The 26,579-nt window shown below is 49.8% G+C and overlaps 1 protein-coding gene across 8 annotated transcripts in view; it reads left to right on the top strand.

Moving 5' to 3' along the window:
- Nucleotides 1-751: 751 nt before the first annotated feature.
- LOC128402601 (maestro heat-like repeat-containing protein family member 2A) overlaps nt 752-26,579 on the top strand; it is a 41,755-nt gene continuing 15,927 nt past the window's right edge. For 4 of the 8 annotated variants that reach the window (XM_053366846.1, XM_053366852.1, XM_053366851.1 and 1 more), the window contains exons 1-26: nt 752-2,044; nt 3,826-3,968; nt 4,333-4,458; nt 4,922-5,087; nt 5,724-5,822; nt 7,013-7,164; nt 8,202-8,345; nt 9,399-9,491; nt 9,810-9,894; nt 10,364-10,477; nt 12,029-12,624; nt 13,581-13,719; nt 14,349-14,389; nt 15,561-15,702; nt 16,978-17,030; nt 17,119-17,226; nt 18,287-18,406; nt 20,441-20,563; nt 20,798-20,968; nt 21,565-21,594; nt 22,862-22,993; nt 23,417-23,496; nt 23,994-24,102; nt 24,286-24,432; nt 25,716-25,820; nt 26,316-26,439. In XM_053366846.1, the coding sequence (XP_053222821.1) occupies nt 2,014-2,044; nt 3,826-3,968; nt 4,333-4,458; nt 4,922-5,087; nt 5,724-5,822; nt 7,013-7,164; nt 8,202-8,345; nt 9,399-9,491; nt 9,810-9,894; nt 10,364-10,477; nt 12,029-12,624; nt 13,581-13,719; nt 14,349-14,389; nt 15,561-15,702; nt 16,978-17,030; nt 17,119-17,226; nt 18,287-18,406; nt 20,441-20,563; nt 20,798-20,968; nt 21,565-21,594; nt 22,862-22,993; nt 23,417-23,496; nt 23,994-24,102; nt 24,286-24,432; nt 25,716-25,820; nt 26,316-26,439 (3,373 nt within the window). In that variant the 5' untranslated portion in view covers nt 752-2,013. The remainder of the gene's footprint in view (nt 2,045-3,825; nt 3,969-4,332; nt 4,459-4,921; nt 5,088-5,723; nt 5,823-7,012; nt 7,165-8,201; nt 8,346-9,398; nt 9,492-9,809; nt 9,895-10,363; nt 10,478-12,028; nt 12,625-13,580; nt 13,720-14,348; nt 14,390-15,560; nt 15,703-16,977; nt 17,031-17,118; nt 17,227-18,286; nt 18,407-20,440; nt 20,564-20,797; nt 20,969-21,564; nt 21,595-22,861; nt 22,994-23,416; nt 23,497-23,993; nt 24,103-24,285; nt 24,433-25,715; nt 25,821-26,315; nt 26,440-26,579) is intronic. The other 4 variants (XM_053366854.1, XM_053366853.1, XM_053366847.1 and 1 more) reach the window with 4 other exon arrangements.

A 26,579-nucleotide genomic window follows, 5' to 3' on the forward strand; every position in this document is an offset into this window, starting at 1 on the left:
CTTCCTTCTCATTACAAAGTGAGCTGGAGGGGATCTCGAGGCCCCTTTCATGGAGAGGGAGGGAGCCTAGTTCATTCTTTTGTAGTGAGGAAATCCTCTAGTTTGCCATCCCTGGGACTTGATTGCTTGAGCAATCCACCAGTCAGCATTAAGATGGGTAGCATCTCCAGGCGGGAATGTGTGTGAATTGGTTTTGCGCATATTGACTAACTGGGGATGGCTAGATAGATAACAGAATCATAGAATTGTAGAGTTGGAAGGGACCCCGGGGATCACCTAGTACAAACCCCTGCAATGCAGAAATCTCAACTAGATCATATATGACAGATGACCACCACCCTACCTCCACTTAAAAACCTGTCATGTGAGTCTGTTCTACTGTCAAACAGCCCTTACTGTCAGAAAGTTATTCCTCATGCTTAGTTGGAATCTCCTTTCTTGTAACTTGAAGCCATTGATTCGGGTCCTAGCCTCCGGAGCAGGAGAAAACAAGCTTGCTCCATCCTCCATGTGACAGCCCTTTAGATTTTTGAAGATGGCTATCATATCTCCTTTCAGTCTCCTCTGTCCCAGGCTAAATATACCCAGCTCCTTCAAACGTTCCTCAGAAGACCTAGTTTCCAGACCACTGATCATCTTGGTTGCCCTCCTCTGCACACGTTCCAGCTTGTCAACACCCTTCTTAAATTGTGGTGCCCAGAACTGGACACAGTACTCCAGGTGTGCTCTGACCAAGGCAGAATTACTTCCTTAGACCTGGACACTATATTTCTGTTGATGCAGCCTAGAACAGCATTAGCTTTTTGTTGTTGCTGCTGCATCAAACTGTTAACTCATGTTAAGCTTTTGGTCCACTAAGACCCCCTAGGTCCTTTTATGTACTACTGGCAATCCAAATATCCTTCATCTTCTATTTGTTCAGCTGGGTCTTCCTGCCTAAGTGCAGAACATTACAGTTGTCCCTATTGAAATCCATTTTGTTAGTTTTGGCCAAGTTCTCAAATCTGTTACAGTCATATTGAATCCTGATTCTGTCCTCAGCAGCATTGGTTACCCCTCCCAGTTTGGTGTCATCTGCAAATTTGATGAGCATCCCCTCAATACCTTTATCCAATAAATAGATAGCAATTTCACTCTTCAGCTTAAATCTTTGCAAGAAAAAGTGGCTTGATTTCTTCCTCTGTCCCTCACCTCCTCCACCACAAGAGACCTTTGCTGTGCTGTGGGACCATTTGAATGTAGACCTTTCTATTTCCAGTTTGAGTCTCGTCCCCCCAGTACACACAAGCAAGATGTCGCCATATAAGTTGGTCTGTGCCAGTGGCCAGGGGTCAATTTCTGCCCTTAGCTTCTGTTAAGAATCTGTGAACATATGAAGAACCCTGCAGGATCGGGCCAATGGGGGCCCATCTAGTCCAGCATCCTGTTCTCACAGTAGCCAATCAGATGCCCGAGCAGAAGAGCTGGTATTATTTAGTATCTGGTGTTTGGAGGTAGAATACAACCATCATGGCTAGTAGCCATTGATAACCATGACTCCATGAATTTATCCAGTTCTCTTTTAAATCCATCCAAGTTGATGGCCATCACCATCTCCTGTGGTAGGGAGTTCCACAGTTTAACATCGTGGTGTATGAAGACGGACTTTCTTTTGCCTGTTCCAAATCTCCCAATATCCGGCTTCACTGGATAGCCCCGAGTCCTAGATTTACAAGAGAGGAAAGGAAATGTCTCCCTGTCACTTGGAGAACCTGGGGCTTCTTTGGAGGGGAGGGGAGTGGGGTATGCCTGCCCCTTCCCAGATGCCTTGTGACTTCCAATGGGGCTGACACCAGGTGTGCCAGTTGATGGCTTCTGGCTTCCATGGGGCTGCTGGTGGGATTTTGCATGGTCTTGGAGATATGTATTGGGAGTCTCAACATTCATAACCTGTGTGTGTTTGTAAGGGCAAGTTGCAATTGTTGAGCATTTCATCTTGGGACAGAAAACACAGAGCAGAAGGCATATAAGGGCATGACTGACGAGGGAGAATCATCTAATGAAGGTAAGGGACTTGGGCAGTTTGTGAAATATATATATACACAGAGAGAAAGAGAGAGTATGTATATATAGTATAAATATAGTAATTCAGGGCCACCTTCAATCACAACTTCCAAGGGATCCAATGCAACTTTTTGCCCTTGTCTTTGCCTTTCATGCAATTGTAGAGTTGGAACAGACCCCAGAGGGTCATCTGGTCTAACCCCCTGCAATGCAAGAATCATTTTGTTCCCTGTGCATTCTGTAGGGATGCCACTCGCTATACCTCGTTCCCAAAGATCACCGCTTTGATTGCACCTTAAAAAGATATGTTGATCTTGCACTATTTCCCAGCAACATAAATAGTACAGTGTGCAAGTTCTCCCTAAATCAGACTTTGTCAACATGGTGCACTCCATATGGTTTGGACTACAACAACCAGCAGCCCCAACTAATAGGGCCTAATAGTGTGGTGAAGGGGCTGATGGGCTATGCTTGCGGGGGCTGAATAAAAACAACGGAGAAGGAAAAAAGTTTAAAACTAAGCATGAATAAACCATTGCAGGAGATGTGCTCTTAATTGCTTGCATAAGCCTGACAGAATAAAAATGTTTTCAGCGAGCGTTTAAAAGTTGGCACAGAATACAACCGCTGGTTCTTCCTATGTCTTTCCCTAACCCTGAGAGGGAAGTTAGACTGAGAGACAGAAACTGGCCCCAAAATCACCCAGTGAGCTTCGTAGCTGCACGGGGATTTGAACCCTGGTCTCCCTGGTCATAGCCTGACATGAACACTTGTAGAGGTCCTTCTCATTTACCCCTTCTGCTCCTCTTATGTGGCTCTTTTGTCCTGCCTTCGCCACCCTCTAGAATATGACTCCTAAGTGGTCTCCAAAGGAACAGCCAAGGGGAACATGCCCCTTTGGGTCAAAAAAAGGGGTCGCCACCCCCCTGCTTGAAAAAATGTAGTGTTTTTCTGCTCACTGCAGCAAGAGGCAAACAGTTATGATGAGAGCTGTAAATCAGGAATGCTTCACGTGTGGTCCTCAGCATAGAATCCTAGAATTGTAGAGACCCCAAGGGTCATCTAGTCCAACCCCCAGTGATGCAGGGATCACAGCTAAAGAATCCCTCAGGCGACCATCTAACCTCTGTTGAAAAACCTCCAATGAAGGAGGTTCCAAAGTAGTCCGTTCCACTGTGAACATGTGATTGGACTCCAGCTCCCATCACCCTGGTCGTTGGCCATGCTATTTGTTAGGCCTGAGAGGAGATGCAGCTCATCAACATCTGTATGGCCCCAGCTGTAAACAGCACTCAACTTTCCCCTTGTTCCTTTAAAAGGGTGCTGAGTGGATTTCATGCTCTTTATTCAGCTCATAGTGGTGAGGAGGAATGGCAGTTCCCCCAGAATGACTTATTTATATACATTATTTGCACAATGCGCCCCACGTGATTGGCTAATTCCGGGATTCACCTGTAGGCCAATCAGGTTGCAGATTCACTTCTACCTGGAGCTGGATTGGGTGGCTCCTGTGGACCAATCAGACTGCTGCATTCTGAATCCTATTGTTCTAGGACCAATCAGACTGCTGCCTTTTGGATCCTATTCAACTCAGTACATAACAGGTGCAGAGAGTTTTCACCAGACTTTGCACACACGCTCATTGCTTGCTGGCAACGAGGTCTAGAACCTTGAATCCGCCTAGGCCTTCGGAAGTGCCACCTCCCTGCAGAACGTTGGGCAAGCTATCGTGATTCTTGTCAGCCTGGTGGGTTGCTGCAGCCTCCTCCGTCCCCTACTCAGGTCGCCTCCACTCCATCAGCCACCTCCTGCAACTCCCAGAGGCCGCATCCCAGAAGGAGGTTGTCCTCTGCATTGTGAAGGCTGCTCGCAGCCAGCCAGCTGCCATGATACCGCTTCTCGTGGTGATGCTCCAGCAGGACGAGGTAGGAAAAACTGCTTCTCTAACTTAGACCGTTTTCCAAGACCAGTTCCCTCCACCTCAAGTGCCCTTCAGAGATTTAGGACCAGAAATTCCATCGGCCCCAGCCTGAGAATTGTAGACCAAATCCTCTCAAGAGCACCAGCACCAGTTGTCAAAGAGTTAAACAACTGTATAAGTTTTTGCAGGCATCTGAACGTAGCCCTACTTTGGGAAGCTTTTAATGTTTGATGCTGTATTTTTGTTGGAAGCCTCCCAGAGTGGCTGGTGCAACCCAGTCAGATGGGCAGGGTAAAATAATAGAGATTAAATGGACTGGTCCTTCCCTCCATGCGCAGAAACTCTCTCCCTCTCTTTCCTTTCTGCAGGCTTCTGCCTGGCAGAAGGTGGCCATCTATCGCAGTCTGCAGGCCATGATGGAGCATGGCCTGGAGGTGGAGCCCGCCGGCCAATTCATCCTTGCGGCCTCCAAGCACTTGAGGGCATCTCCAGATGTAAGGATACCACAGATGACTCCCAGAGGCATCTCCTTGCTTGGTGGTTAATTCTGGGTGGTTGTTGTTGCTTTTAAGACATCCTGAGGCCAAACCCTGCTTTGCAAGCTCCCAGCCATGTGGTAGGCGGGCGAGCCGGGATTTTCATCCTGCCTCCTTATTTTATCAATTGCATTTATCTCCCACCATTCTCCATCCCGTCCCCCGCGCCAAGGAGCTCAAATGTACAAACATTGTTCTCCCTCCTCCTCATTTAAACCCCACAACCACCCTGTGACTTAGGATAGGCTGAGAGGCAGTGACTGGCCCAAGGCCACCCAAGGAGCTTCATGGCCGAGCGAGGATTCGAACCCTGGTCTCCCGGTGTTCCTAGTCAGACGCTCTAACCACTATGGCACACCGGCTCCCTTTGCTGCCAGGTTGCTGGACTTTGTGCTTCCTAATCTCATTTCCGCCCTCTCAGCAGGAAGTGCCCCGAGAGCTTCAGGCAGCAGCAAGCAGCACCCTGGCCACCTTTGCCTGCCATCACTTCCATCCCATAATGATGGAGCTCCAGCACCAGCTCAAGCCGTTTGCGCCGCCAGATGAGTTCACTCTCCTGACCCTGGGGAAGATCGCAGCCAACAATGGTACAAGGGCAAGTTCCTGTTAGAATTCCTGTTGTCAGGAACTCATCCTACACTTGAGTAGGACCCTGGTAGAGACACATGCCCGACTGGCATCTTCTTTCTCTCCTGGTCATTCGGGAGCTTCAAAAGCTTTCTTCTGCCCGAACATCACAGCGACCGATGCCAACAGACAGCGGCACACTTAGGGAACCGCAGAGTCTTCCCAGCTTGCGTAACAGACCTCAGCAACTCAGCATTTTGGCTAATCTACTTTATTTACATATAAACACACATGGAGCACTGCAACATGGCTCCCTCTCTCACTAGCATCAGACAGCAAAGAGAAAGAACAAAAGACAATAGTCCCACTTCACGGAACATAGTAGCACAAACATCCTGTCTCCCGTCACTTCCCACTCTGTGGAGTCAAAACATACACCGTCATGTGACAGACAAAAATCCCATGACTGCAATCATGGAGCAGGAATTCTCCTGATGGTTCCGTCTTCACCCCTGCCCTGATCCAAATTGCCAAGAGTCCAATATGGCTCGTGATCTGTCCCGGGAAGCTCATTGATAAAACCCAGGGAAGGTTTCATTCCCCCCCCCAGGGTATGATCAAGCGCACTTCCTGCTTTTCTGCCCATCTCTCCTCAGTGTACAGCTGCGTCCCTTTCCTGGGCATCACCCTAACCACCCTCCAGACTGCCATGCGCCGGATTGAGGATGGACGGAGGCGCAGGGCTCTCTGTACAGGTGGGTCCCGCAGGGCCTCCTTAAGCGATGATTTGCAAACTTGGGACACCTTACTCTATGGTCTTAACCCCTTCGTGCATTAACTAGAGTTTAAAGCATGTTGGTTATATGAGGCTGAGTTATCCCCACCGTTCTCACAGTGGCCAACCAGATGCGCATTCAGGGAAGCCTGCTAGCGGGACCTGAGCACAGGAGCACCCTTCTCACTTGTGGTCTCCAGCAACCAGCTTTCAGAAGCATTGCTGCCTCCATCTGTGGCAGCAGAGTATATGCATTCTGGCTAGGAGCCATCCATAGCCTTCTTTTCCTCCATGAATTTGTCCTGTCCTCTTTTAAAGTCAACAAAACACCACCACCACAAACTGGCTTATAAGTATAAAACTAAATTTACTAGAATAATAACTTTATCCTGAGCAAACCATTTTGTATGACTGGGTAAGGTATAGTATGAGACTGATATTTTCTAATTTTTATGGTTTACCACCACATGGTTTACCACACATTACCACACATTTTGTATCAAGCAGCTTTTCAGACTGTTGAAGCGTGTAGTGAAACCTGTAATATATCCGGAGAACAGGTCTCCTTTTGCCCACTCGCATTATTCTCATCAGGGTGGTGGCTTTGATTTGCCTTCCTGTGATTGGTCCATGCATACAGCTTTGAAAAACAGCTTTGAAAAACTTTTTCATATTCTCCAGTGTGCTACCCCTTGCCACGGGGTTGCCATTCTGTGATTGGACTTACGCTACTTGTTGAATGGTTCATTTATCCAGTCTGTATAACGTTTATTGTACTTGTAACTTGTTAAGATATAGTTGTACATTTATCCACTCCATGTTTACAGTATCTCCTGGCTTTGTTTTGCACATGGCACCTTAGTATGTTTGTTGCTTGAATGGTTACAAGTCTATCTCGATTCTAGTTATTATTCTAGTAAATTTGGTTTTATACTTATAAGCCAGTTTGTGTTGTTGTTGTTTTGTTGTATTATTATTACTGTCACCACATTTGATACTTTGTGTATATACTCTTTTAAAGTCATCCAAGTTGGTGCCCATCAAAGCCTCCTGCAGGAGTGAGTTCCACAATTTAACTATAGAAGCAGAACTTCCACCTTGGTTAACATGCTCTGCCTTTCATTTCTCTCTCTCCACCCCCTTCTCTGTTACCTGTTTCACATTCCCAAGCTCTGGAGCAGATGTGTGGGGCAATCCGGATATACCTGCGGACCTGGGAGCGAAGCTCTTACCCCCGCATCAGTGTCCAGCAGTTCTCTGCCTACCTGCTGCCTCTCTACTCCTGCATGACCCGAACTTGGCTCCCTGGATGTGATGCACAGGTGAGGGGCAAGGGGCGATCAGTCAGCCCCCCCCCCCATAACCAGCAGGATGCCTTCAATCGACCCTCCCCTGGGACTCTCTCCATCTGGGGAGGGGTTGTGGATGACTTTGCTGTCTCCCCAGGGATCATGCTGCTGGTCCTTGGTTGGAAGAGGGACACTTTCTACAGTGGCAAGATTTTGCAGCCTAGGGTAGAGGTGACTGGTCTTTTTCAGACCGATGGTCACATGATCCACCTTGCAGGGGCTGCAGGTCACTGGACATTTAAAAAAAAATTAAAAGGGTTTCATAGGGCAGAGGACTTGGGAGGCCAGAAAAAACTTTTAGCACCATAGTATCACAGCACAGGAACCACAGGGCTAGTCAGTAAAATGTGGTTTTTTTAAAAATACAGTGGAACCCTGGTTCTCAAACGCCTTGGTACTCAAACATTTCGGCTCCCAAACACCGAAAACCTGGAAGTAAGTGTTCCAGTTTTTCGGAAGCCAAACATTTTTCGGAAGCCGAAGGTCCAATGCAGCTATCGGCTATTGTTTCCAGGGCACCTGCGCCAATCGGAAGCCATGCCTTGGTTTTTTTAACGTTTCAGAAGTTGAACGGACTTCCAGAATGGATTACGTTTGAGAACCAAGGTACCACTGTAGTTAAAAATTGGACAGATTTTGGAGGGCCTTGAGAAGGGGCACAAAAACATCTTGGCATCACAGGATCACAGCAGGTGACCTCTTAAATTTAGAACTTAGTTTTGTTTTTTTTAAAAACTCACCCCCACCCCTCTGCTGCGCCCACTCACCAGCAGTCAAATAGCATCTCACACTTCAATCAGCACCAACCCTTTTTCTGCAGGCAGATATCTCACTGGGCAAGCAAACTGACCCAGGCCAAAAACATGGGTGGTTTCCTGCTGGCCCCCCTAAACTAGTTCTCTGCCCCAAGTGACTGGGGGAGGACCCTGCCCTGTCACCAGTGTGGAAGGTGGGTTTCCCATCTTGCCTCCAAATGTCTTGTGACGGCTGCTGCCTCCCCACCCCCAAAGGTCCAGCTGGCAGTCTTGAAGACTCTGAGCCCCATCCTGCGACTCCTGCTGCCCAGGACAGACTTCCAGGCTCATATCTACAGCGACATCTCTCTGCTCCTAGCCCAGTATGATAGCAGCACGGAGACCTTCCTTGTCACAAAGGTGAGCATTGCGGATTGCTGCTCTCCACTGACACCCAGGACTTGAGCAGGTCACCCCAAGCTCGGCTGCTGTATCAATTTCTGTTTAGGTACACATACATTTTATCTGTTTAAATATATATTGCCGTGATTTTGGGGATTTGCTTGCAAGAAATCCCAGAGAGGAGACAAAGGGGATCCAAGGGGATCCAATGACCTTTCAGCTCAGCACCTGGTTTCAGGGAATGAGCTGTTGTGCTCATTAGGCCTGACACTCAGCCCAGTTTGTGAAGATAGTGTTTTTGCTAGTAACAATACTAATAATTTATTGTTAATATGCCACCCGTCTGACTGGGTTGCCCAGCCGCCCTGGGCAGCTTTCAACACATTAAAACATGGGTAGGCAAACTAAGGCCCAGGGGCCAGATCCGGCCCAATCGCCTTCTAAATCCGGCCAACGGACAGTCCGGGTATCAGCATGTTTTTACATGAGTAGAATGTGTCCTTTTATTTAAAATTAATCTCTGGGTTATTTGTGGGGCCTTCCTGGTGTTTTTACATGAGTAGAATGTGTGCTTTTATTTAAAATGCATCTCTGTGTTATTTGTGGGGCATAGGAATTCGTTCATATTTCCCCCCAAAAAATATAGTCCACCCCCCCACAAGGTATGAGGGACAGTGGACTGGCCCCCTGCTGAAAAAGTTTGCTGACCCCTGCATTAAAACATTCACAGCAAAACATCGAACATTAAAAACTTACTCATACAGGGATGCCTTCAGATGTCTTCTAAAAGTCAGATTGCCTTTTTATGTCCTTGACATCTGAAGTGAGGGCGTTCCACAGGGCGGGCACCACTACCGAGAAGGCCCTTTGCCTCACTTCTTGCAGGGAGGGAACTGCCAGAAGGCCCTCGGAGCTGGACCTCAGTGTCCGGGCTGAATGATGGAGGTGGAGACGCTCCTTCAGGTATACAGGGCCAAAGCCTTGTAAGGCTTTAAAGGTCAGTACCAACACTTTGAACTGTGCTCAGAAACGTACTGGGAGCCAATGATGTTTTTCTTATGCCTGTTGCAGATCCTGGGCCAGATCCTGGAAGCGTCTCTTGTGAACAACAACCCAATCCCAAGGGAGCATGTGGGGCCCCTCACCTGTGCTCTGGTTCGCCAGGTGAGGGGGGGGGGGAATTTTGGAGCCGGTGGGTGAGCCAACCCAGGAGGAAGGTGGCAATGGTGCTGTAAGAACATAATTGGAGGCTGCTGGATCAGGCCAATGGTCCATCTAGTTCAGCATTCTGCTCTCACAGTGGCCAAGCATATGCTCCGATGGGAAACCCAAAAGCAGGACCCGAGCCCAAGATTTGTCTACTCTTTTAAAGCTATCTAGGTCGGTAGCCGTCACTTCCTCCTTTCGGAGTTCCATAGCTGAACTACATGCTGCAGGAGCAACAAATCACTGACAAAATGCCAACATCCTTCCTCCCCCTAGATCTGCATCAGGGGACAGAAATGGCCGCCTCACCCGCAATGTGAGGAGAACTTCAAAGAGATCGCTCGCATCTTCCTGCGCCTGGGTATGGACAGAAAGAGGGGAGGCTCCCCATCCCAGCTCGAACCAAGGGGAAGAGGGTGAAAAACGGTGGACATCCACCCCATCGGCCCCTACACTTACTGGGAGCATGGGAAGTCTAGCTCAACATTCCCTACACTGACTGACAGCAGCAGCAGCTCTTTGTGGGTTTCAGGCTGTAGACATTCCCAGCCCTGGCTGGTGATACCATCGGGGATTGAACCAGGCAAAGCAGGTCCTCTAGCACTTAAGTTTCTAGTCCTCATGGTTCCAGATCAAGAGCTGATTTGAATAGGAACAGAGGAAGCTGCCTTATTACCAAGCCAGCATTATCCACACTGACTGGCAGCAGCTCTCTGGGGTTTTCCAGATAAGGAGTCTCTCCCAGCCCAACTGGGGATTGAACCTGGGACATTCTGCGTGCAAGTCAGATGCCCTGGCACTGAGCTACGGCTCCTTCTGCTCCCCCACAGCCCGTCTGCACCCCTCTGGGCTGATGGGGGTCTTCCAGGGGAAGGTGGAGGAGCGCCAAGAAGACGTCTGTGCGGTGCTCCTGGCATTGTTCTCTGAAATTGTCGGTGCCCAGCGTAAGTATCTGGAGAGGAAGGGGGTCTAGTCCCATACAGCTGCCCCCCCCTGCACCTTAGACCCCCAACTTCCCTCCCAGGGTAGGAGCATTCTAAGAGTGTTAAGTGAGGAAGAGAGTTTCTGGCCCAATTGCGAGGTAGGCCAAGGCCACCCCCTCTTCTCATCTGCAACAGGAGGAAGCTGATAGTTCTGATCACCCTTGCAGGGCTGTTGTGAAGATTACTGAAGTGATGTAAGGAACGGCCCTTGGCTGGTTTGGAAGAGCTGTCTGCAGTAGGACAGCCTTTAATTGAAGAACTGGTTAGAGCCTTTGCTTAAAACCCATAATTATAAATAATAATAATAATAATAATAATAATAATAATAATAATAATAATAATACAGTGGTACCTGGCGTGCTCTGGTCCATGGGGTCACGAAGAGTCGGACACGACTAAACGACTAAACAACAACACCTCGGGTTACAGATGCTTCAGGTTACAGACTCTGCTAACCCAGAAATATTACCTCGGGTTAAGAACTTTGCTTCAGGATGAGAACAGAAATTGCATGGCGGTGACAGCGGGAGGCCCCATTAGCTAAAGTGGTACCTCAGGTTAAGAACAGTTTCAGGTTAAGAATGGACCTCCAGAACGAATTAAGTTCTTAACGTAAGGTACCACTGTATTCTTTTTTCCAGCCTGGGACTCAAAGTAGCTTACACCAATTAAAATAACACAGATAAAAGACTAAAAACATATAAAAGATAACATTTAAAAATGAATTAAATTTTAATAGAATTAAAACAATATAAGAAAAATGTATTAAAATGCAGGTAGTGAAAATAAAGTGACCACTCTGATGAATTGGGGAGCGTGCCTGTTTTTTAATATCAGTTATGCTTAACTTAAAAAAATGATAAGAGTATCATAATATTATGATGATGGATAATAACAAATTGATGTGAACTGATGGTTGCCTCTTGTTAATACGTAATGTCATTTGTATGCTGCCTTTCCACAGTTCAAACCATGCTCCAGGCAGCTTCCAACATGGAAAAAAATACATCAATGCAACGTAATAAAAGTAGTCATAAGCTATAACTGCAACATAAATTTCCACATAAATCACAAGAGCTAAAATAAGTATAACAAAAAACCAACAACAATAACAACTCCCCGAGCAACATTATTTTTCCTCCAGGTATTTATTTGTTTGTTGCATTTATGGCCCATCTTTTTCTCCAATGATCTCAGAGGGACTTACATGGTTCTTCCCCCTCCTCATTCGATCCTCGCAATAACCCTGTGAGGTAGGCAAGGCTGAGAGGCAGGGCCTGGTCTCCAAGGTCACACCCAGTGAGTTTCATGGCCGAGCAGAGATTTGAACCCTGGACTCCCTAGTCCTAGTCCAACGCTCTAAACCACTACACCATGCACTCTCTCGCTCTCTCATTGGACTCTGGCTCCCAGAAGTCCCACTATGGCCAATGGTCAGGGAGGAGGATGAAGGGGGCTGGGCTTCATCAACGCCGGGAGGGAGGCTAAGCCTTACCTGCCTTTCTCTTCCAGTGCCTGAGCTCTGGAGCAGGAGGCAGCTGTGCGTGAGGGTAGTCAAGGCCGCTCTAGGGGACGACAGCACCAGGGTGAGAAGGAGAAGGGATTTGAGACAGCCAGCAGCAGGCCCAGGGACTCAGTCCTCCATGTTTGATGTTGAGTCATGTGCCGTGGGTGGGACAGGGCCCCCAAACACTTTGAAGTGCCTCGTGGTGCACCTCTGCCCCTCTCGGGTGGCATGGGACATTGTCTTTCCCTGCCCGCTCTGGCTCTCAGGTCCGCCTGGCCACGCTCCGGGCCATTGGGAGGCTTCTGCACACCAGCTACCTGGAGAGAATCGAAGGCTGGCCTCTGAACTACATCTCCCTGCAGATGGCTGTGTCTGCCCACCAGCTGGTGAGAGCGCCCAGGGGCGCTGCCCTGCCCTTAAGTGGCCTGGAGATTTCAGGTCAGTGGGGAGGGGGGTTGGGGGCCATCTCAGGAGCCTGTTCCTCTTTCAGACGCACCCCACACTGAGCCTCCCCTTGGGCGGCTTGGAGGAGAAAGCCATCGGAATTGCCAGCGCAGAGGTCCTTCACATCGCTGTGGCTTCAGGAAGGGGCACCAGCCAGGTCAGGGACCCCTTGAATTCGGGAATCGAACGATGGCAGGGGAGATGGGGTTTCTAGTTCGTTCTCTCTCACACGTTTTATTGCATTCAAGATCATAATCATTGGGGGAAGTAAATTAAACCGTTCACATTCCTCAGTGTGTGTGTTCTGAATCTATAGTGTTAATACGAGCCACTGGGGTTTGCATAATATACTCTTGTTGGTAATGAAAGTTATAAAAGGGAACCACACTATGCCAGAACAATGTTGTTTGGCCAAACCCGGACAGCCCTGCTGTGGTGAATTAGATATTCCAAAAATGCCGTTCTTCCAGAGAAGAATGGCAGATCAAGTTGATGGATTATGCCAAAATGTTTAAAATGACCAGAAGAATCGGAAATCAAGAAAACCAAAATTTTAATACGGAATGGGGAAAATTTATAACTTATCTTAAAGACCATTGTTAACAGTTAAAATCATTAGTAGGATTGGAATATCACTTGTAGTTTAATGGTGAATTTTGGACACAATGGAGAGGTAAAAGATTTGGATTATCATAAAAGATGCAGGAGGAAATGATTAACAATAGGACCCACAAAGGGGAGGTGATCCCTAGGCTCAGTGGTTTAGACCAGAGCACCACCCATGTCCATATATATATATTTCAAAAAATGAAATTTCCCGTACCTTTTCTAACCATCTGGTTAAAGGCCAACATCTGGAAGGTACCACATTCGCTACCCCTGGCCAAGAGATCTGACCCAGAACCTTTTGCCCACTTAGCCTTGCAACATGTGGAGCAAAAGGGTGCCTCTGAGCATGTACCGACTGAGGAGCTTGCCCCTTACATGTGCAGGGCAGGGAAGTGATGTAGAGGTATGGAGGTGAATGACTGGGGCTTTAAGGAGAAATGGGCTCTGTAGGGCCAGGGAGGCAACTGGCTCCAAGCGCTGAACCCTCCCTCCTCTTCCTGGCAGGAATTGTGGACCAAGTTGCTGAGCTACCTCATGCAGCCCCCCTACATGGCTTTAGTCACCCCCCTCTGCCACGCCTTGAGACTGCTGGCAGAGCAGCGACTACGTCGGGTGGGCCACAAGCAGAATGGCCTGGGGACAGGTGGGTGCCACCATGCCCGATACTCGCCCCTCCAAGGCAGGCAGCACAGGAGTGGGGGAGCAGAATATGCATTGGGAGGCTGAGTTTGGTCAGAATCAAGTATACAATTCCAGACTTAACACTAAATACAAAACCTCTGGTAAATAAACCATCATAGCTGCTAAAGGACCTTGAAAATTTGTGTCCCAGGCTTTTTAGACTCGTCCACCCATGTACCACCTGAAATGAATGGGGCACAATTGTTGCCAGATGTGGAATATTTTGGCATTATTTGGCATTATTTTCAGCTCTCCTACCCCACTACAGGCAGCCCCCAAATGCCTCTCCAATCCCATTGATTTAGGGATGCAGACGAAGTTGTCTCAGGGTCCTCTGCCAGTCTGCAGGAGATTTTGGGGTAGACAGGATGGGAAGGGCCATAGCTCAGTGCAGAGAAGCTGCTTGGGAGGCAGAAGGCCCCAGCTTCAGTCCCAAGTGTCCCCCGGCTGAGCTGGGAAAGGCTCATGCCTGAAACCCACTGCCAGATGGATCAACTCTCTATCTCCCTAAGGGCAGCTTCTTACTATGTTCCTATTTACACCAGCCCTCACTTCCCTCCCCCTTGTTCTCTTCCTCTCTCCCCTTTACAGGGGGTTTACCAACTCCACAAGAATTGATGGCGCGGCTCCTGGTAAGTGATCGGCTCCTGGTAAGTGATGTGGGTAACTGGGGAGGGGTGGGGAGTGGTTCAGGCTTCTAGCAGTTTCTGAAAGGGGGCTGCCTCATTGCTAGACTCTTGGAGGAAACTGGACCCGAACTCACATATGCTTCCTAAGAAACAAGGTTGGGGGAGGCCCAGTTCAGTGGCAGAGCACCTGCCCTGCATGCAGAAGGGCCCCGTTGCAATCCCCACTGGCATCTCCAGCTAGGGCTGCGAGAGACCCCCTTTCCCTGCCTAAAACCCTTCAAAGACATTGCTGCGAGTTGGTGTGTAGTGTTGTAAACAAAATCTGCCCTTTTTCCCTTATGGGGTATCCAAGAGCCCGTATAGAGTCCTTACGTGGGTTCCCTATTGGTAGGAGAAAATAACAGAGGCCAACCAGAGAATATTGAGAAGCAAAGCAGCTAGTAAGCCTGATCTTTATTAAAGCTGTTGCAACAGGGTGCTCCCCTCACATACAGGAGGACAGAGGAGGACCCAGAACAAAGGTGTGTCCGCCCTTATATAGACATTTTAAATTGCCCACCTTGGAGTCCAAGACTCCCCCCCCCCAGAAACATCATACATACATCACAGAAGAGGCTGTCTACAACAGAAATCTGAGTGTGTTTATCTCCTGGCAGGTTACCTGTTAATGGTCACTTGATTGGATTACCTGGGGAGCCTGGCCAGTCTTTTGTAATGATAAATACTTACTGTAGTTCCTGAGCCAGGTCACAGGCTCACCCTATTCATACACAGACATACCCGTAAGACAGGATTTGTGAACGAAAAGACAATGGGGAGGCTGTTCCATTTTCCTTCGACCTTGCAGAGAAATATTTGAGGTCAATTTGGAAGGGACAAAATGGTTTCAGGACATTTTCTGTGGGGTTTCAGACATGTGGTTTATATATGCAGTTATGGACACTTATCATATAATTCTTATAATAGTAGAAAATAGAGAGTTAACTGAAACAGGTGACTTGTTTAAAAATAAGTAAATAAAGCCTCCCTACCAGTCTGTGTTGGGTGTGGATTTAGGCTGGTGAGGATGGGACCCTAGCGGCCTCTAGACTCCAGAAGGCCACAGAGATGGAAGCAGCCTGACCTGGGTGAAGCACCTTCCTGACCTGGAGACCCTTGCTCTCCTCCTCTGCAGGCCCTCGCTGTCTTCCCCTTGGAAGGGACTGGCCGAGGGGCTGCCGTGCTGCTCCTGATGAACGCCCTACGCCCAGAGGCCTACAGGGATGTGGGGGAGCACTGGTGGGTGGAGATACCTGCCCTGGTCCGCTACCTGGAAGGTGAGATGAGAGGAAAAACCAACCCTCCCCTGCCCTGCCGAGCTCAGCTGACACACTTGTGTGTGCAGAGGGTCGATTTTTGCCAAGAGTTGCTGGCAGACGACCTCTCCTCTAGGATGGTGTCCGACCAAGCCAGCACCTTCACATCTGGCACCAGGCCTGAGCCTGGAATCTCCTGACTCTTCCCCTAAGAAAGAAGAAGAAAACAAAACAAAAAAGCCTTGGGGGGGAATATATAAATTATTTCTTTGCTTATATATATTTATTTACTGCATTTATGGGTTTATATATTTTTTATTTTATCTGCAGACGCAATAAACATAAAAACAAACAAATCATCAAGCTAAAAATAACAATAGGAACAGTCATAAGAACAAGAGGAATAAAAACACAAGATAGCAGAACCAGAAAACAATAATCGAAAGCTTTAAAAAAGGAATGAGTAGCATTTGGCCACCACATATATTTGGCATCTTTTGAATAAATATGAGCCTTGTATTCCACTGTGGAATGCATTTTATGCAATTTGTTGCATTTATATCCCACTTTTTTCTCCAAGGAACTCAAGGTGGCACATGTGGGTTCTGCCCCACTCCTCATGTAATCCCCACAACAAGCGTGTGAGTTAGGTTAAGGCGAGGCCCTCAGTGAGCTTCATGGCCGAGTAAGGATTCAGATCCTGGTCTATCCCATATCCTAATCCAACACTCTAAACACGACACCATGCCAGCTCTCTCCCCAGAACAGTGCTGGGGAGGCCCCACCCAACCACCAGCTAGATCTGCTCAATTGCAGATGAGAGGTCTAATCTGGCAATAAGCAGCATCAAAATTCACGCGCAATAATAACAACAGTAATTAATTCACTTGGCCAGGGAAATACTGTTAGTGAGTCAGAGTAACCCCTGGCAGCAGGAGTCCTACAGAGTTCTTCCCCCCTCTGTGCCTAAATTGGCACAGTTGATGCAGATCTGTGACATGGCCCTATCGCAAGAGTGGTTCAGGTGCCAGCCGCAACCCCAGTCTGGCAGTGGTTTTTATATGTTACTGGGTGGCACCTTGTTTTTATGATTGCGGGTTATCTATGGTAGTGACTCTGGCCCATCTCCAGCCTATGCCAGAATCACCCAGCCCTCCTTGGCTTCCCCCAAAGGAGCGCTGACTCCACTCCCCAGTGGCACCCCCTGCCTCAAGCCCTGGAGAGCTGCTGCCAGCCTGGACAGGCAGCACTGAGCTGGCTGGTCTGATTCTGTCTAATGCTGCTCCTCTCCCAAAGGCCACAGCAAGTACACGCTGGAGCCCGCAGCCTGGGAAGCCAAACTCTTGGAGGTAACGCCGGTGGGGCGAGCAAACGCACTGTTCCTGTGGCACTGCTGATCCTCCTCGGTGACCCCTGTTTCCACCGGTGCCTCCTCAGTTCCTGCAGAAGTCCTTACGGAGGAGCGAAGCGGGAGGCTGGAACCTGGTGCTGGGGAAGGAACTCTCCAAGCAGCTGAGCACCTACCACAACTCCTCTGCGGAGAAAGTCAGTGCATTTCCTCTGCCCCCTCCCGAAATATCGGGTATCTTCCCATTCAGCTGTGCACAATGAATGCCCAGCCCCTCACCTTCCTATGAAGAGCTGGACTGGAGCATTCGCCAAAGGGGTGGGGGATGGTTTTGATCTGGTTCACCTGTAAAGCCAAAGCACTTTGTGAAGCAATTCACAAATTGAAACACATGGACGTCCTTCGAAATTTGCGCTTCTCTGAATTTTGCAGTGCCATTCTGCACCCATGTGTCCAGAAATGCATAGCCATTGACAGCCCTCTCCTCTGTGCATTTCTCCAGTCTAACCTAGTAAAGGCAAAGGGACCCCTGACCATTAGGTCCAGTCGTGACCGACTCTGGGGTTGCGGTGCTCATCTCGCTTTATTGGCCGAGGGAGCCGGCGTACAGCTTCCGGGTCATGTGGCCAGCATGACTAAGCCACTTCTGGCGAACCAGAGCAGTGCACGGAAACACCGTTTACCTTCCCGCAGGAGCGGTACCTATTTATCTACTTGCACTTTGACGTGCTTTCGAATTGCTAGGTGGGCAGGAGCAAGGACTGAGCAACAGGAGCTCACCCCATGGTGGGGATTCGAACCGCCAACCTTCTGATTGGCAAGTCCTAGTCTCTGTGGTTTAACCCACAGTGCCACCCGCGTCTAACCTAGTCTAACCTAGATGACTTTAAAAGAGGATTAGGCAAATGCTTGAAGGAGATGGCTATTGGTGCTTCTTAGCCTTGATAGCTATGCTCTGCATCCATGGCGATGCTTCTGAATGCCAGTAGAGGAGAGGGTTGCTGTTGCACTCAAGTCCTGCTTGCAAGTTTCCCACTGGTGTGTCTGGGTGGCCACGATGTGAAGAGGATGCTAGTCTAAGATGGGCCCCCTTTGGCCCAGCTGCAGCTCCTTCTAATATACTGGAGGTAAATTGTGCCTAAGGTCTTGGCCGCGGTGGGTGAGACACCTTGGTTGTGGATGTGTGTGTCTGCTATGTCGTTGGCTGGCTGGGGTCTGCGCTGCTCAGCTTGCCACCACCTTCCCTCTCCCCTCTAGGGCTTCCTCTACAAGGCTTTGGGGATGGCGCTGTCTGCCGCAGGGGACGCGGATGGGGTGGCGCAGACACTTCTGGATCTGCTGCTGCACACAGATTACACGGAGGAAGCCCAGCGAAAGGCAAGCTCTGCTACTTGGGGGCGGGGGGGGGGGCGTATGGCCTGCATTAACCTGCTTCCCTCCCCCACCCCCACCAAATGTACCCATGCAAGATATCATCACCAAATTTGGCACAACGGTTCCAGAGATCAAGCTGTGATTCCTGCCTTGCAGGGGACTGGACTTGACGATCCTCAGGGTGTCAGGAGCTCAGCCTACACTCGAGTAGGAACCTGGCAGAGACACATGCCCGACTGGCATGTTCCCTCCCTCCTGGTCGATCGTTCGGGAGCTTCAAAAGCTTTCTTCTGCCTGAACATCACAGTGATTGATGCCAACCGACACTGGCACACTTAGGGATCCGCAGAGTTTGCGCAGTTTACTTGACAGACCTCAGCAACTCAGCATTTTGGCTAATCTACTTTATTTGCATATAAACACACATGGAGCACTGCAACATGGCTTCCTCTCTCTCTAGCATCAGACAGCAAAGAGAAAAAGAACAAACTTCACAGAACACAGTAACACAAACATCCTGTCTCCGTCACTTGCCACTCTGTGGAGTCAAAACATACACCTTCATGTGATAGACAAAAATCCCATGACTGCAATCACGGAGCAGGAATTCTAACATGGGGATCCCTTCCAACTCTACAATTCTATGGTTCCGTGAGCTTGGCAGATAGTGGACTCTCCTTCACTGGAGGTTAGATGGCTGTGGGTCATGGATTCTTCCTGAAATACAGGAATCGCAACTAAATAAAACCCCACAGGTGAGCATCTGAGCTCTGCTGAAAAGCCTCCAATGAAGGATAGCCCACCACCTTTTGAGGGAGTCCGTTCCATAGTCGAACAGCTCTTACCCTCAGAAAGTTTTTGCCCTAGTTTAGTCAGAATCTCCCTCCTAGTCATTTGAATCCATTGGTTCAGGTCCTCCCCTCTGGAGCAGCAGAAAACAAGCTGGCTCCATCTTCCGTGGGACAGCCCTTCAGGGATTTTGAGGCTGGCTCTCATATTACCCGTCGGCCTTCTGTTCTCCACACTACACATACCCTGAGATCATGGAACAGGTTTTTGTTTGTATTCTGAGACAATTGGATGCTACTCTGAATCAAGACGGTGGGCTGAACCTTTCAGAATTACACTGATTTTAACCAAATTTGATAGGAATGTATATTCTGCTTTACCTGACAACCAGAACATGAAAATGCGTAGTTTGTTTTTTTTTCTTTTCACCAAGGGACTAAAAAATTAAGTAATCCCTCTATGTATCTTTTTGGTTTCTTCGTATTCCAGAGAAATGCTGGGTGCTTTCCACTAGTGCATAATGTTAGGGGACATTTCTAAAAATGTGAATCTTATGCAAAATTGTACATTAGGAGAACTGGGTGATGCATCTTCATGAGGACTTAAAAACAATCTCAAAGTTATGCAGTAATATGGAGAATGGAACCTTAAGATTGGAAAAATGAGCAACTGAGAAATACAAAAATGGACTGATTCTCCCATCCCTATTTAAGGCTAAGTAGGGGCTGCACCCCTGCTTGCTCCTCTTGCCAACCCCCCTACTTCCCTTGGCCTCACCAACCCATCTTACAGCTCACCTACCAACTAGCATCAGTGTCAGGTGGGCAGCAGCAGCAGAGCAGAATAGTTGCTGGGGAGCTGCCCTAGCCTGTCCTGACTGGTCCTCTGTTTGAGCTGCCAGCCTGCCCGCTCACTTGTCTGCCTGGGGCACGTGCCTGATAACACACTGGGGATGCCCAGCCACTTGCCTGCCAGCCTCCATCTCCACTTTCCTCCTCCTTGCTCTCTCACCATTGTCACAATGGCCCAGCTTATCATGCTGTAGTTTGTAGTGCCACCTGTTGGCCAGCACAAGAACTGCAGCACGATGGCGCTCTTTCATTGTTATTATATTTAAGAGATAAACTTGAAGTGTAGATAGACCTGGTAGAAGAAGATGGAAAAGCGGGCGGACTGGATCCTGTGGGAGGGAGTCCGGATTTTTCTGGAAGGTGGTTACAGCCTAGGGTCATTCCTTCTCACCCACAGGGGGTTTGCTGGTGTGTGGTCTATTGCGCTGAGGGACAGCTGACGGCTGTGCTCCAGACCCTGAGTCGCTTTGAGGAGGTGATCTCTGAGGGGGAGGATTCCGCTTACCATCACTTTGGCCAGGTTCAGACTTCCCTGCTTCCCCCCTTTTCTTTCTTCCCTCTCTCCCCCAGCGGCTGTGGAGTTGGGGAGGCATGAGAGCAGAATTTACCATTTCCAGGGCCATAGCTCAGTTGCAGAGTGAGTGACTGAGACTCTCATCGGAAGAGTCTTCTGCTCCTGCTTATGGAGGCAAATGGGAGCCCTGGGAGATGAGATGGCTTTGCCACGAATGCGAATCTTCCTCCTCAACCATAGAGCTTGCCGGAGCCAGGGAGAGGCAGCGTGAAGAGCGCCCTCCTCCTGCTTTATGGCAGCATGGCGGTCCGTGCCCCCCGGGAACAGCTTCTGGCTCTGCTGGCGAGCGAGATTGTGCCGCGGATCCTGCGCCATTACACATCTAGCGGCCCAGAGTTGACTTACTTTGCGGTGAGTCTTCACCACCACAAATGGAGGGGAGCAGGCATAAGGATCAGGGCCAGAGTATGGGAAGGAGGGGTAGAGGGGCAGCTGGGAGGGAGCTAACTAGAAATAGGGCAGAGGGTACTGCAAAGGGGGTGGCCATGGGGAGCCTTGCATAGCTTGTGGCTCACATGTGGGTCAGCAGGTTGAAATCCCACCCAGCTACTCAACAGGGTGACCCTGGGCAAAGTACTTTTTCTCTGTGCTTAATCTATCTCGCAGGGTTGTTGTGGAAGCAAAAGCGGGTGGCTACCACTTTCGAGGCTGCAGTCATGGAGGTAGTCTAGATGCAACATGTCGGCCTCCCCCAACCTGGTGCCCACTGGGTGCAGCAGGGGCATGGTGGGAATTATGTCCCCAAACACCTGAAGGGTGCAGCTTTGGAGAAGGTGGCAGTGGGTGCTAATAAATGAAAAAGGAGGAGGTGGGAAGCAGGTGCTCACTGGATCTCTCAACTTCCTGTCATTGGCCAGGAATTGTCAGTGGAGGGACAGAGGGACAGAGCCCAAGAGGAAGGAGACAGAATGGGGGCCATTCTGACAGCTGTCCTTTCTGTCTTGCAGGAACTGGGCTGCCCCACTGGGCGAAAAAAGGTACCTACTTGATACGCACAGGTTGTGGGACCGGCTGGGAGTTGTTAAGCTGGCTTTCCTTTTTCAGGGAAAGGACCATCGTAGCTCAGAGTCAGAGCACCTGCTCTGCATGCAGAAGGTCCCAGGTTCAGTCCCTGTCAGCATCTCCAGGCAGGTCTGAGATTCTCCTCTGCCTGAAACCCTGGAGAGCTGCTGCCAGTCAGTGCAGACGACACAGACCTTGATGGTTGTCAGGAGTAGGTCAGCAATAACTCGCATGGTGTCCGTGAAGTTAACACTTTATTCAAAGCAACAAGACAGCTCAGGCCTATTAAGCACATCAACTTTTCCTGGCAGAGCTTGCCCCAAGGAGGCAGTTGTGAGGACTGAAGATCCCTGCCTTCCCACAGCTGCCTAAGTTCTTTCCAAGCAATCTGAGGCTTTGTCACCTTGCCTGTATTTCCTCCACCCTTTTCATACCTCTTCTGGTTCTGGGAGACCAGTGGGGAGGGGAGCTGGTCACAGCAGGAGAGGGAGAGTCCCTGGCTTCTTCAGCAATCTGCCTCATCTCTGCCTCTTGGTCCCCACTTCTGCTTCTGCCTTTGAGTCTGGACTGCTCTCTGCCACAGCCTCTTTCTGCTCACTAAACCCTGTTACCTCCTCCGCTCCTGACACCTCCTCCTCCTAGTCTGCTCCCTTTGACCACTCATTGCTGTCTCACCACCAATCCCCTGGCTCTGAGCCTTCCTCCCCTGGGGGTTCCCCAGCCGGCGCCTCCCACCACTCCTCCTCCACATCCGACCAGCCCACAACAATGGTTCTGACTGGGTATGAATCAGCTTCCCATATACTACAGCTCAGTCATAAAGAATCTGCAGGAGGTCCCAGGTTCAATCCCCAACGGCGTCTACTGGCAGGGCTGTCACCTGTCTAAAACCCCAGATAGTCACTGCCAATCAGGGTTAAGCAATACTGAGCCAGATAGGCTCCAATATCCCACATTCCTTTTCTGAGATGGGAGCGGTGGGGTTAGAAGCCAGGAGAGAAAGCATAAATCCAGTATATGTTCCTTTTGATCGCTGTTCTGGGAGTACATGATGACAAGGGTGTGATGGACGGAATGAAACACTCCACGGGACAAAGGAGTCTTTATTAGCAAGGCTATGAGACTCTGCCCTCCATTCAGAGCTTCCCCATAACCTCGTCAAGGAAAGGTATGTATATATGTATGTATGTCTTTTTCCTTGTGGAGCCAGCCTCCTTCCTACTCTTTCCTGTCCCTCCCCAGGGAGCCACGGATGCTGAGCTGGCCCTGAGCTTCTCCCAGTGTGTGTCTGAGATCAGCCTTTCGATCCTGAGCAAAGGCGATGCCCCGACCTTCTGCCTGCCCCAAAAACGCCTCCTGCTTGACCACCTCGTAGTGAGTTCCTTTTGTCTGCGCTTAGGCGAAGCCATTGGAAAGGGTTAATAAAGTGTGTTTTTTAAAAATTCTGCTTGGGTGGTCAGTAGCTCATGCCCTGAAGAGCTGCTGGTGGGAAGAATCATAGAATTGTGGAGTTGGAAGGGACCCCAAGGGTCATCCAGTCCAACCCCCGGCAATGCAGGAATCTCAGCTAAAGCATCCATGACAGATGGCCGTGAATGACGTCAAATTTTCACTTGCCCTGGTCACCCATCAGGTCTGCCCTGGAAGGTGAGTGACGGCCTAAGGTGTGCTTCCCAAAGGATAGCAACCCTTTGGGGAGGATCCTTTGGAAGGATTCAAGCCAAGGTCTTGACTTTCTTCCTGACCAAGGGTTCATTTCCCATGCCTTGCACTTCCCTTGCACGGCATTTGTTCCAGGACATTATCAAAGCAGAGCCCCTCGACGCCCTTGTATCCCCCGTCCGCCAGCAAGTGATGGTTGCCCTCCGGCACTTGAGGTGAGTACCCCATTTCCAGCACCCCTTCTTTTTATGGGGTGTCCATCCACCTGAGCCACTTTCAAGCTCTGATTTCAAAGCCCAAGCTTAGTTCTGGAACCCCAAGTGCCTCTGAACATACACAGAGTGCCATATTACCGCAGACAGCCCTCGTTCATCTTAAAAGAATATTTTGATTTTCCAGGACAGGGTGTGACCCAGCCTCTTTCCACTGTTTAGTTTCTCTGCCTTTAATGGTCTGCCGGCCTCTGGGATGGGTTTTCACAAATGCTGCCCCCCACTGGCTGCTGCAGGCATCAGCTGGCAAACTTTTTGTGTGGGAAACTACCCTTGGGTCACCCAGATATGGAGCCCTCAGCCACTTTGGCTCCAGAACGCATAGAATTCTCGAGTTGGAAGGAAACCCCAAGGGTCATGTAGTCCAACCCCCTGCAATACAGACTCGGGGATGGTCAAGAAAGATGTTAACCCTGACAACCTTCCTCTTCTCCCTTCAGCCATGTGCCAGAGCAGCTGAGCCGGGAGGAGAACCAGGCGCTGGCAGAGGCGGCCCTGAGCAGCGTCTTCGCTCTTCCTCCTTTGGGGCTGGCAGAGGATGCAGGCCAGGTGTGCATGTGTGTCGGGACGGGGCAGGCTGCTTGGGAGCTGATTGCCCGCTGAAAGAGGAGCACTCCAGGGGCTGCAAAATGTTCCTTGTAAATCTTTTTGAGGATTTAGTACCCTCAAGTGGTATATCGATTTTGTTAAATAAAAAACAACAACAGCATTCTGCTCCTTCTGCACCACTAGGCACCGCTGCCTTCCAGCGTTCATGCGCTACATACGGGTGCCCTGACATCCCTGTCGGAGCTGGTGGAGACTCTGCTAGAGGAAGAGGTGGTGAGGGTGGAGCAAAGGGAGAGTGCCAATTTGCAGTGGTTCCAACAGGCCTTCCAGGTGAGCAGGGCGGGAGGTGGCCTCTGCGTCAAGTTTCTAGTCCTCACTGCTAAATCTGTCTTCTCCCTGCTGCTCTCCTTTTCCTCTCCTCCCACATTTTGCTCCCAAGCCAGAGGGAGGGCAAAGTATATGTCACAGGAGTGTACAGGTCGATAATCACACAGTTCAAAGTTGGAGGTAATTCTTTATTAGCAAAAACGTGATCTCCACAGACTTGGTGGAGTGTCAGGCCTAATGAGCAGAGCAGTTCATTCCCAGCAGTCTTACTCGATGAAAATCAGTCGCCAGGACTGAAAATCCCCACCTCTTCCCTACCATCTAAGTCCCCTCCTCTTCAGGATTTTCCCCAAGCAATCTGAGACTACACCTGCATGAAGCTAACTTCTCCTTTGCCCTCTTCATGCCTCTTATGGTTCTGGGAGACAAGAGGGAAGGGGAGCTGGTCACAGCAGGAGGGGGAGACACCTGTGACTCCTCTCTGCCTCTTGGCCTCCCTCCTATCCTGCTTCAGCTTCTGCCTCTGAGTCTGGATTTCTCTCTGCCACAGACTCTCCCTGCTCACTAAACCCTGTTACCTCTTCAGCTTCCGACACCTCCACTTCCCAATCTTCTCCCTCTGACCACTCATCGTTGTCCCACCACCACTTCCCTGACTCTGGGCCTTCTTCCCTTGGGGGTTCCCCAGCTGGTTCCTCCCACTACTCCTCTGTGCCCAACCAGTCCATGACAGTGGGGCTCTTGAGAAGCCAGAGCTGTGTGTATTCATTTATTTGCATCACCCCAGTTCTCCATTAAGCTTCTGTTCAGAGCAAGGCAACGTACAACAAAAGATCAAAAACGACAGAGGCTCAGGCAGAATACAACACATTCTGAGTGGAGATAGAGAGACTCAGTTGGATTAGATCAGCTAAAGCTCTCTTGAGAAGGGAAAAGATCACTTTTGGGGGCTTTCTTGACCTCCGGAAGCAAAGGCATTGAGTGAATGTTTGCTGGAAGTGGGTTTCACAAGTGCGGGGCCAACACCAAGCAGGCCCCATCTGAAATGATTAACTACTACACCCTGCAAGGGCCAAGAGGACTGCCCCCTCCAATCTTGAATCCAGCTCTGCTAGCAGGACATTCTCTAGACATGCTCCACCCTCCAACTCGCTCTGTGGGGTTTCTGGGAGGGAGAAGCCTTGCCCACAGTTAACCAGCATGGCTTCTGGGTTGCCAGGGCAAAGGCGGGCTGGTTCAGGCCAGGGGCTGATTGTTCCTCCCCCTCTCCTTCATTTTCCCCGCAGCTCCTGGGGTACTGGATGGTGTCGGAGCGGGAATGGGAGCGCGCCCGTGCTTTGCAGCTTGGGGTGCACTTGCTTCGGGCCCATTGCCAGAAGACCAGCGCTTCTGTGAGTAAGGCCATACTCAGATGGATTAATGGTCTCACTTGATATAAGGCATCTTCTGATGCTCCTACTTAACAGTCCTTGATTCCAAACCATGAGGATTAGAATCTTATTTTGGGGAAGGGCCATAGCTCAGATTTGCCTTGCATGCACAAGGTCCCAGGTTCAATCCCTGGCATCTCCAGGTAAGGCAGGGAACATCCCCAGCCTGAAACTCTGGACAGACACTGCTGCCAGTCAGTGGAGACAGTACTGAGCAAGATCAGTCAATGGTTTGACTCAGCATAAGGCAGCTTCCTGTGTTCCCAAAAAAATTACCAGTGCAAAGGTTGCTTCTTCTTACAAGCCTGACCTGGGTTCCTAGTTCATTCAGAATATTGAGGACCAGAATCTTGCTTTATTCCTAGGGGCAGTCTTAGCTGCCAATCAGTGTGGACAATGCAGACAAATGGCCTGAATTGGTATATGGCAGCTTCCTTTCTCCCTCTTTTTGCACAGCCACGGATCCCCCCGGAGCAATTCAGCCGCCTGGCTGGGGCGCTGGGGCCTTTCACCTGTGACGTGCTGGGCAGCATCCGGCAGGGTGCCGTCGACTGCATCAGGGTCTTGCTAAGCACCCAAGGTGAGCTTGTCTAGCCCCTTTCGCAATGTAGGTCTTCCTTACTTGGGAGGAACTCCCTACTCCATCCTCATCTGGAGAGCTGCTGCCAGTTGGTGCAGGCAATATTGGGCTACAGGGACCAGTGTGCTAATTCCCTTTAT

Source organism: Podarcis raffonei, chromosome 15 (assembly GCF_027172205.1).
Source record: "Podarcis raffonei isolate rPodRaf1 chromosome 15, rPodRaf1.pri, whole genome shotgun sequence".
NCBI classification, from domain to species: Eukaryota; Metazoa; Chordata; class Lepidosauria; order Squamata; family Lacertidae; genus Podarcis; species Podarcis raffonei.